Here is a 12,234-nt window from a genome sequence, read left to right as displayed (position 1 = left end):
AACGGAACATAAGACAAACATAGAGGTCCTACAGCAAATGGATAACTTCTCACGACAATCAAGAAGATAAAGTTGCAGTACCTAGGACATATAATAGAAGTGAAGATCGAAGGAAAACGGTCGGTCGGCCGTAGACAAAATTCATGGCTGAAAGTCTTGTGCAGATGGCGCGGAAGGACGTCTAGAGCGTCTCGTGCGAGAATAGCCATTTCATACAATTAATTCTGTCTCTATAAAAAATCTCCATCAAGTATGGAAGGAACGAACTTTTTATTCTCGAAGTCTCTTCAAAACAGTTCAGAATTTGAAATAAAAAAAAATTATTGCATGAATGAATGAATTGTTTTATCGAAAACACGAGATAAAATTTTCGACATCTATAAAATTCTAGGAAATTCTAGATCTTTCAACAATATTTGAAAGCACTCCTTTATATTCCAGAATAATATGGAAGGTTGTTCTTTCTACTGTAAATGGGAAATGTTTTTTTACCTATTTGTTTAGTTTGTTTTTGAAGCTAGAAATAAGTAATTTCTACAAACAGAACATTCTGGAGAATTCAGAAATACCCAAGATCATTTATATCATTTTAGAACAAACAAAAATAATCTAGAATATTGTAGAATATTCTAAAATTGAGTTTAGAAAATTTGGAATGCAAAGGAAATCCTCAAATAATGGCAAAATAAGCAAGATTTTCTTATGATTTCGAGTAAACATAAATCAGGGATGACAGAAGTAATTACACAAAAAGTAGTAAAGAAGTTTAAACCTGAAATGGTAGCTGAGCCTAACAGGTATATGTCCGCAGTTGACAGAGCACACCAAGAAAAAGTATTTGGTGGTACATGAGAGTGTTCTTTCATCTTGTGGACCTTTGCATATGGAACGGAAATTGGTTGCTACATAAAATAAATAAAAAAAAAAATTGTCTTTTGCAAGTAAAACAAAAATTAAATATAGCTACAGGCTCCGATCATTTTCCACATAGAGAAGGAAAGAGAAAAAGGTGTAAATTGAGCAGCCAACAAAAAGGAAGAATGACCTGGTATTCCTGTTTGGCATCTGAGGACAATAAAGGTCCTATAGGATCGTCTCCATGCTTTAACATATGGCACAAAAATGTAAAATAGTATTTTTGAAAAAATCAATGTTTCATTCGTTCTCTTATATTTCTATTTTTTTATTTGAGTGCTTTTCTTAAAAATTATGAGTTTTTTTACAAATATATACATTTAAAAAACATATGTTGTTATTATTATCAATTTTGAGCATAAAATCCTAAACCTTTGAACCAGTCATGTCAAAGATACGGCCCACGGGCCGCTTCCGGTCCCTGTGTGTCACAGAAAGAAGTATCATGTTTTTTATAGCTTTTAGGCTTCATTCGATTCCTCTACGGATGTTTTAAATACTCGAACTCTCAAGTTTACGGCGTTGTAACTAAATTACAACAGAAAACATCAGGTAAGTTTGTGGGGTTCCGCTGTATAATTCATCGAGAATAATTGACATACAAACATTTAAAAATGGACCAAATTTGGACGAAAAGTTTTCTGATATCTTTTATTTCACCTAGAAGTCGTTTTAGAAAAATTTTGTAAGCTTTCATGTTAAAAATAGACAAACCAATTGATTATGACAATGACTGGTGGATTGAGTTTTTTTGGTAGATCTGAATATAGAGTTACAGGGTAAAAATCCGATTGTCACTCAAATGTATTCATATCTTCAAGCCTTTAAAACAAAATTGGAAAATCAGGTAAAAAATCAAACTTTTGGTCATTTCCCTCATTTAAAATCATTTGGTACATTGAACCAAAAAATTGGATGAATGTTCTCAATTTCTGCAAAATTTGATTACGGAATTCAACAATGGTTTTTCTTGAAGACTTCTATATATAAATAAAATGGAATTCCCAATTTTCAACAATCCATTCAATTTTGAAGCTTAACAGGCACAAGTTCATTTGCAAGTTGATAGATCTTCAAAAGGAGAGTATTTTGAAAGAAAAATTCAATGAGATTAACGCTCTTACATTTTATACACAATATTTCAAGAGATTGGAATTAGAAAAACATGCAGCACGCATTCTCTGCATGTTTGGTAGCACCTATTTATGTGACCAGATGTTTTCCGTCATGAAAATAAATAAGAACAAACATCGCACAAGACCTACGATCTCCAATCAATTCTTAAAATAACTACAACGAATATGATGAGCTTGTCAAAAACATATTTTATAACTTTATATGATTTTCAACAACCGTATATTATAAACTTATATAATTTAATAAATAAAATGTTATATTAATTGATTTAAGTTAATTTTTTTTTATTTTCAATCTGGCCCACCTACGAATTCAAAATTTAATTTATGGCCCTCTGCAAAATTGAGTTTGACATCTCTGCACAAACTTGTGACCTTACATAATAACACATAACATAAAAAAAAAGATAAAGTAGCACCAAAAACTAAAAAAACCGAAAATATTTTTGTCTAAAGTTATTTTACACGAGCAAAAAAGTAGTTGGTTTAAAGCATCAATAAATTTAGGAATAGCGGTCGTGAACGTGTTAAAAAATATTTTTATTAATATGAAATATTGATTAAAGTTCCATGGGATACATATAATTACATATTACTCAAATATAATACAACATTTTATTTTAATAAGTACATTTATAATTTTACGGAACTCATTCTTTTAAAATAAATTCACTTAAGCATGTAGAAACGTGTATAATTTTTAGTATTTCTCCGTTTCAGCTCGATTCACGTGACGAACTTTCGATATCAGTGGTGGATACAAAATGGATTGGGATTTTTGACGTTTTCTAATCCCAAGAAAGCCGCCACCATGTTAGGGGCAGCATCCGCATCCACGTTCAGCTAATATGATTTTATTGGTTACTGCATTACTGCTATTCAGTACCGGTTTAGCAGGTAAGAAAGCAAAAGCATCCGTAACTTCTCATTTCACATATATATATATATATATATATATATATATAATGTATAAAATACAATTGAGGCACTCGTAGAATTCTGGTGCCTATCTGCTGAGCAAACAAAATTATCGACTTTTACTTTCTTCTGCACATGTTTCATATAAATTGGTTAGAGAAAATTGAACGGAAACACCATAATACTCGTTCATCATCAAATTGGTAGATTTTTTTTTTCGAAAACACCTAACCTTAAATTTTTCTAATTAGCGAGAAATGTCAATGTCAAAACCTAACGTGATCCATGATAATTTCCACCGTCAAAAACCTTGACTTCTGAAAACTTTCAGTATCAAATCTACTCCAAGTCTCTTCTCCACATTGTGGACCTACAAAAATGTCAAAGCTCACCCCATTCATTTTTCTAATTTAATGGATGTTTGTTAACAATTTTGGCACCTATATTGAACACAATTCGTAGAAGCGTTTGTAATACAGAATACATTTCTTCAATTGATCCCATACTTTGTAGCCAACTCACATTATGAGACTAATCACTGGCCCAAAACCAGTATTTAACTGCTTCGGATCCGTTTTTTAGTGATTTTCAAAAAAACATTTTTACGATGACATCAATTCTTATTTAGTAGTTTCATCAAAATCCATTCATAACCACAATTCTTAAAACTAAATATTGGGTAGGTGATTTATAACGAATAACCTCGTATATATGATATTTTCAAAAGATATTGACCACACTGTACAATATTCTGAAGTTAGTGGTAACCTAATTTTGTCATATATCATTAAAATTATGTGAGTACTCAAGTTTTGGAAACCGCTGTATCAGCATTTCACTTTTCCCTGGACTCGAGAGCATTTGAACAGCTACTAACACAAAAGGAAATTTAAGGTCTGTGACCCTAAACAAGACAAAAAGTAGGTCAAGATATATAGAGACTCCCTTTCGTTCTGCTTGGTGCAAAAATAAATTCTCGTTTTTGAAATAACACAAAATTTTAGATAATGGAGTATAAATATAAGAAGATATTCATGAATTGTATGTAAATATGAGTGATATTTTTAAACAATCGATTGTTCTTAACTGTTCTTTCTTTTCTTGTCAAATTTAGTGTTGGTCTCTATTATCCATTTACTTCTTCTGTCTTCTACTTAATTTCTTCATGTTACATCGTGAATACTCTGGGTGAGACTGATCTTCATTATCAACAGTAAAATATTGGGTAGCAGAGTTTATACGACGACCACCGGAGACCAGCATAGCAGTGGTCGACCAGATGAGGGGACTACTCTAGAAATGTTGAAGACAATCCACAAAGCGGAGCTGAATGATTGTGGAATGAAAGTGAGAGAGCTAAAAAGTGCAGTACATCGCATAACCATGGATAAAACGTGGAACCATCACTTCACACCCGAAACAGAGACCGAAATGGGAGCATCGGATCCAAATAGAGCAAAGACCGCTTCATCTGTAGACAAAGGCATGGCGTGGGATAATTTTTATTGAATATCTTGAAAATGGAAGAACTATCAACGGCGAGTATTATGAGAACTTATTCCAACGTTTAAGGGAAAAAATCAAGCAAAAAGGCCGCATTTGACTAAGAAGAAAGTGTTGTTTCATTACCAGTTCACACATCCTTTATTGCATTGGCCAAAATTAATGAATTGAAGTTTGAATTACTACTTCATGCTCCCTATTCGCCGGATTTAGCCCCCTCGGTTTATTTTCTGGTTCCAGACTTCTTATTATGAAAAGGGTATCGAACTTATTGAACATCGATGCCAAAAGGAGATTGCGTTGAAAACTAAATATAATTTTTCCAAAATTTTTCTGTTTTTCTTGTTGGGCCAGGTACTTATGAAACCATCCTCGTATATAGAATAATCAAGATAGTAGCCACGACCGAATCACTCTATAAAGAGATCTGAGGAAAGCGAGTAAATGTACGAAATCATTGTATCAACAATTATCAATATATCGCAATATACAGAGTGTCCCACCATGAGTTAAAACTATCTGTATATGGCAAAATACTTGTAGTAAAATCATGGAAATCTCTATGTTTGGGTTTTAGGATACGATCTTTTTAACTAAAATATTTTCAAAGATGGCCGATTTCCGGTAAAACCGGAAGTCGACTGTTACTTTGTTATTTTAAATAGAACACCCTGTATATTAATACATTATTGAAATCAACATAAAATTTTAGTATCCTTTTGTCTAAAAACTTTTTTCGAAAAATGCATACTTTTTGAGTTATTGATTTTTTTGTAAGAAATTTGACCGTTGCAGACCCCTATAAAATATTACGTGAATACCTTTAACGATATGAAAATGGTTTCTATTCGTTTGCTTTAAGAAAATCAGACGTATTTAAAAATTAACAAATTCTCCATCTTATACAGGGTGTGTATAAAAAGTGTTCAAAATTAAACTCTATATATATCAAATTTCTTCATTTTTTCAAATAGAACCACCGTTTTTTTCATTTCAATGCATTCAGGGGTGAAAAATAAGGCAAATTCATGTATACTTTCCTATACCTGAACCTTATGCACGCAAAAACCAAAAAAAAAATAAAGAAATTTGATATTTATGAAGTTAAAATTTGAACACTTTTTATAGACACCCTGTATAAAATAAAAAAAATTTCAACATAGATTCGAATACGTCTGACCTTGCTTAAAGCAATCAAATGGAAATCATTTTCATAGCCTCAAGAATATTCTCGTAAAAAAATATTTTATAAGGGTCTGCAACGATCAAATTTTTTATAAAAAAATTAATAACTCAAAATGTACGGATTTTTCGAAAAAAGTTTTTAGACAAAAGTATACTAAAATTTCACGTAAATTTTAAAAATGTATTAATATATAGGGTGTTTTATTTAAAATAACAAAGTTACAGTCGACTTCCGATAGAACCGGAAGTCGGCCATCTTTGAAAATATCGTATTCGAAAACCCAAACGTAGAATTTTTCATAATTTTATTATAAGTATTTTACCATATATAGATAGTTTTAACTCGTCGGGGGTCACCCCGTATATGATATTAAAATAATTTATTGACATACAATCGTGGTATATAAAAAATAAACGAAATATTTTCATATTTGTTGAATAAATTTCAATGAATCCTAAAAAGTATCTTTTTTGTAGCTTTTTCGCATCCTCAAGCCATTAACAGAATGAGAAGTTATGTAAATAAACTTTCATTTCTGTGGTACATATAAAAGAGAAAGTTTGAACCCTAAGGGGACGATGATTACCACTTTGACCTACCACATAACCTTTCATAAACGCCTCTTAACTTCTGTTTGCTTAAAACCAGTAGAATCACTCTAAAATATCGTTTAAGATTAACATTATTCTGGTTAAAGATATTTCATTTATTTCTGTAGGCTCCAAATGTGTCCAAAGTCTAGTAACATCGAAAAATGAATTTTATCTCGCTCAGGCATTGAAATATCTTTACACGAAGATTTTTCTGACATTTTTTTATTTTCTTTTTCAGGTTCGATGCCCGGAGGACCCGGCGTTCCCGAGAATATAACTGTGACTTTTCTGAATCCCACGTCCGTTCGCGTTTCGTGGGCAACTTCCGTTGAAAACGCGGACAAATATGACGTTACGTATAAACCGACGGGTGCCAGGTATGTACATCCCCCAAAAACCCAAGGGATTATCTCTTACTTTTGAATAGCTTTTTTGTCGTCTTTGTGTTCAATTTCGTTGGGTTGGTTAGGTCAATTCAATGCAAACGTTGTGTTGGATTAACCTTCCATGTTTTTTATTTTCCTATGGTGTACTACAGCACATGATTTCAAAAAAAAGAAGAGAGACCTAACCGAGAAAGAGAAAACCGATCAATTTATTAATATTTTTGACGTTTTGGCCAAAATTAGAACAAAATTAACAAAACAACAGACGAATTTGTATTATTAAATTTTTCAACTATTCTTTTCGACATGTATAAAGGACACCTAAAAATAATTATTACTATATAGGTACAGAAATAAAACATGGCATCAGCGTGACTTCAACCTATGACCTCTCGCATGTGAGCCTCGTACTTCGGCCACCACAATACGGAGACCTTAATAATACGTTTTTTACGCAAAATTATTAAGTGAATTAATCATTTGTGAATGAATGCAAAACGAGTGTGGGTGAAATCTCAACAAGCTATTCGATATATTTTTAACTTTCTTTGAGTATTCGTAATGCCGTTCTGGCTCTAGTTAAATATTATAAATTCATCCACTGCATAAAGAACTAAAAGAAAACTTCAAAATACCGACTACATATGAATTTAAACTCACTTTTTACATGTTTTTGTTATTTTTTTTTTGTCGTTAGCATCAGCTGTTAAGTTGTTTCGCTCTCTTAAACTTTTCTTTATCATTAATTCTATCGACACCACTGAGAAATAGCGTTTCAAAGTTACTTCTGGTTTCTATGCTCGATTGGCTGATTGTGATCAGCTATTAATTGCAGGTTAGAATTTCGAAACCTTCCATATAATTGCTTCGAAGCTTTCCCATTACAAAGGACACATTTGAACCCAAAGTTCACTATTTCCCTTTTCAAGCTCACTTGAATAGATATCGTTTGAACAATCAGAGTAATGAATAATCAGCGGCGTTATCAAAATTTGTTTGGGAGGGAATGAATAATTATTCAGTTATTCTTTGCTGAAATTTCTTTTCTTTCTTAACTATGGTTACTTTGAATAATTTCTTCCACTGATTTGATGATTTTTGCAGAATTCATCCCGCACATGGATCGTCCCCAGCAAAACAACTTACACCAATTTTTAATTGTTGAAAATAATGTACAAAAAACATCGTCACCATACTCCTTTAGTTTTTAATTTGTGTTAATTTTATAGCTTCGTGAAACTCAATTTGAGATATTTTTCAGAACAACTTGACTGAGTGGTCATTCGAGCTCTACTATAATAATTCGCTCTAAAATTGTTTCGAACGCACTCTATATCAATATTTTATAAATACTAATGTTTACTCCCAGTATAAAATTCGGTAAACATCTAACAAACCGTCAGTCCACATGGACTCGTCATCTCCACTGTTTACCAATGAAAACATCCTGCCAGAGATAGTCTGCGCTAAGCAGTGGCGTGGATTGGTGAGATTAATTCAATTCATAATTTTTTTGCTGTGGATCATTCGCAGCACCGAAAGACATGTAAAGAAAAACTGAAATCATTTAACAAAGCTACTCAAGATTTAATGCGTAGGGCAATTTATAGTTAATATAAGGAGAACAGGGTTGCAGCATTAGAAGTAATACAGAAAATGGTAGCAGATTATCCAGAATACAATTATACCAATTTAGAAGCGTCAAGTTTTGTCAGCATGTGGTTTTAAACACAAAAAACTGACTAAATGTTGACTCTAGTTCAGACGATTCTGACTACAATGATTATTTATAAAGATACTTTGGAATTGAAATGTTTTTCTTATTTTGTTTTATTTGCAAAGAATTTATTTTGATTTTTGAAAAAAGAAACGAATGGGGTACAAAAACGGCTCAGTTCATGTCTGGTACCCTGTTTAAGCTAAACTCCCTACAGGCAGGTACATTTTACTCGTCTATTTACGTTTTATTATTTAATAATTGTAGCAGGTTAACAAGGTATAATAATGATTTTTTTACAATTTCCAAGTAGGATTTTTAAAAAATTTTTCTCTCTAATTATGAAAAACACTTAAATAGTTGTTGTTTCTTATTGTTTTCCCTTCTATAGTCTAAAATTATCAGTACAATCAATTGTAAGAGATGAAGGAATCACAAGTTCAGTTAAGTTATTAACTAATAACATAAATAAGTCACTTTATCTACTCCTATTGATTAATATATTGATTATTTAACCGTTTTAGAGCAATTGATACTATTATAACTCATCATAATAATTCGGGAAAAGTTCTTGTAAAGATTTACGAACCGTATAACAAGATGGCCGTGTCAATACTAGATTATTTCAAATTTCGTATTGAAAAAGATGAATTTAGTTAGTGAAAATAAATTGTGACGTACATATTGCAAAATAAACCAAATAAATAACGTTAACATACAAAATTTATTGACAGAAAAGTCCAAAAACGGTTTCTTCTGCGTGTGATATTACGAACATAATCTAATCCAATCTAACATTTTATCTCGTCCACCTCTTCGGTGTGATTTTTCAAATCCAAAAGGATTTCTCGTTTCATCTTTACGACGCTTTCGACATTAATCAGCCTTGGGATAAAATCCCTTCGAGTCCTATTTCTACCTGTACCAATATCAGGTTCGGAGGTCGCATGCATCGTAATAACCTATCGATTTGTCGACGTGGTGGTTTTTCACGGGATAACACGACTGGACTTCCATGAAGAGGAATCACTTGTTTCGAGTTTTAAATGAAAACGGTATACAAAAATTCTATTTACGTATTATTTTTTGTTCGATACTATCGAGAATGTTTTAAATTTGATGTGTATCTAAAATAGGCGCGGTTTCAAGGGGGTCACGGGGATAATCACCCCATCCAAACTTTCAGGAAGGAAGATAAATTGAAGGAAGACAACTAAGCAGTAGCTCTGGGTATCATAGGGCTGAAATATCCTTATAGAATATAATAGGGCGGTATAAGGCACGCAAAGGTGATACCATATAAAAAATGCTGCTTCGTTTGTACCAGTTCTTTTTTTTATTTTGATTTTTGATCATATCTAAACTAAGAATCTGGAACCATGCTTAAAACGAATCTGTCTATATCATTAGATCCATAGATTATTTTATTACGAGAAAGGTCCCAGTAGTACCTGGCCTTACCTAGAGATGTGGTAGTTGCTGTATCAGAAAGTACAGAGTATATACGAGGCCTGTTTTTTATCTCAATCTTCGATAGGCTATAATTAAAAAATTAGTTCATGTAAAACAATAATTTTATTACCAAAAGATTGGTACACCTACTGGTTACTTTTCAACACAGACATTTGTCATGTATGTGGAAAGGCTTTTCAATACACTCTTCAAAGAAGACCTTGAAACTTCTGGAAATTTTTTCTTTTTTTTTTTAACCATTCTGTCAACTAGTTTAACCAAGTCATCTGAAACGACAGATTTGCGTCCTTCGCCCTCTTCATCATGCACATCATTACGGCCATCTTTAAACTTTTAACACCATTAACGCACAACACCATCACTCATAAAGTTTTCCTCATACACACGACCCATTCTCCGATGGATTTCTGCAGCTTCAGCCTGTAGAAAACAAATCACACTTCGCAATTCACACTTAGCGGGAGTATCAATAATGGCGGACATGTTGGCTGTAGCACAACGCCGACTGACGCCTGAATGTCTAAAATGGCGGAGAGTATAGTGCGATAGCTTCGCAGTCGCCTATGGAACGTGCCCGGTTTCTTCTGCCTGCGTAACATCCACATGGAGCGATCGGAGGTTGAAAAAAAATGAAGCATACCTGAAGTTTTTTACCACGAGACGCCTTTAAATAATGTAGTAGCTTTGAAAATTAGTTTACCAGTGGTGTAAACGATTTAATAATAAAAGGATTCAGTTGATACCGAAGAATTGCCACGAAAATACTGGAATACTGTTGTTGTTAATTTGTCTTGTTTATAGAGACCATAAGAAGGTTTCAAGTCTCGGTTCCAAGCCCTAAACTCCGTTAAAACTTATTGAAAACCAAGTATATAAAAACTGTAAATAGTTTTCACAACTTGTATGAATCGATTTACTCTTTAGAATATTTAATAAAAATTTATATTCATTGACTTGTTTATAAAAAATAATCAATTACTATAATTGTGACCACGGCCGCACCTTTTGACCGTGAATTCCTCAAATATTTCATGTGTAGTCAATATTAGCACACCCTCAAAGATCGTCCTTAATAGAGTGGGATAATTTTTGGAGGGAAAATTATATGGAAAACGATTGACATGGAGAATACTCGAAAATTTTACGTTGAGATAATCAATTAACAAAACCGGTTACGGAAAACAGAAAATTAAAATATCAAAGAATATAGGAAATTGAGGACGTTTCAGGACAATCTCCTGCTGCAAACATATAATTTCAATTGGACTGGAAATAATACAGATAGAAAGATGATTAAGGGCAGGTGTCAGACAAAGAAAAAGCAGAATGTGAAAAAAAATATCATTACTCATCAAATACATGTAAAGTGTTTTAAAAAAAGGTTATCCCGTCTCTAGGATAGATGGAAAACTAAAAATATTTGGGGTTTGCTCAATGAAAAAATTTCGTAACGCCATATTCAACATAAATGGCGTCGAAGAAAAAAAATTACTTCATAATTTTCAAATCAAAATATTCCGAAAACGGTACACGGAATCGAGTTTTACCAAGAGTACCTTATGTTCAATACTATTTAGTACAAACCTTGTAACTAGCGCCCTCTATGAGAGTCAAACATAAAAATAAATTCATGCATCTAAATGTTCTTGATTTTAAGTCTCTTCTGTTTTGAAATTAATTTTTTTTTTAATAATTTCTGGAGGAAAGATAAATGTTTCGACTTTTCTTTATGATATTGACACTAACATAGGGCAGACCTCTCAATATGTATAAAATAGATTAAAAAGTCATCAATATGATAAAAATAATAAAACTGCGTTAACTAACCATGAAATATAAAAAAAAACATAAATTCAATTATAAAGATCTAAATAATTTAAGTAAAATTTATAGCTCTGTTCTGTATATTCCAAAAAAACTACAAATAATTTGAGTAAGTACTGCTACATATTTACGATGTAATTTTTTTATTGGAACATTTTCTATTTTGATTCTATTCTTATTTTGATGTTCATGATGTGATTGATTAAAGGTAAGTCCATACTGGAGCAACATGTGGCAACTTGTAGCAATTTTATGTTGCAACGAGTTGCTACATGTTTAAATTCATTAAACATTGACATAAAACAAACTGTCCTCACTAGTGCAACAATGTTAATGAATTTTTACACTTGTCGAATCTCAAATTCAGTTGACTACAACATTGTATCCACACTACACTACTTTAGTTTTGTGATATGATGGAAGAAGACTTATCAACTGTTACCGCGTGCTTTCTAATTTTGTGTGGTGATTCACGAAAACGGAGGCGTAAATGTTGGGTCCGTCCAAGTTTGAAGAAAACGGAATTATTATCGGATTTAACGAAAGATGACGTTTTATTAGAACTTCGAACCGATGGGTGCTT

General features: G+C 32.2%; 1 protein-coding gene across 7 annotated transcripts in view; it reads left to right on the top strand.

Annotated features, from left to right (window-relative positions):
- LOC130898585 (uncharacterized) overlaps window positions 1-12,234 on the top strand; it is a 137,696-nt gene that overhangs the window by 55,485 nt on the left and 69,977 nt on the right. For all 7 annotated transcript variants that reach the window (XM_057807985.1, XM_057807984.1, XM_057807986.1 and 4 more), the window contains exons 2-3: window positions 2,772-2,948; window positions 6,490-6,628. In XM_057807985.1, the coding sequence (XP_057663968.1) occupies window positions 2,900-2,948; window positions 6,490-6,628 (188 nt within the window). In that variant the 5' untranslated portion in view covers window positions 2,772-2,899. The remainder of the gene's footprint in view (window positions 1-2,771; window positions 2,949-6,489; window positions 6,629-12,234) is intronic.

The sequence above is a fragment of the Diorhabda carinulata genome, chromosome 10 (genome assembly GCF_026250575.1).
Source record: "Diorhabda carinulata isolate Delta chromosome 10, icDioCari1.1, whole genome shotgun sequence".
Taxonomy (NCBI): Eukaryota; Metazoa; Arthropoda; class Insecta; order Coleoptera; family Chrysomelidae; genus Diorhabda; species Diorhabda carinulata.
The sequence above is the reverse complement of the archived record's forward strand: the minus strand, read 5'-3'. Positions and strand labels throughout refer to the sequence as shown.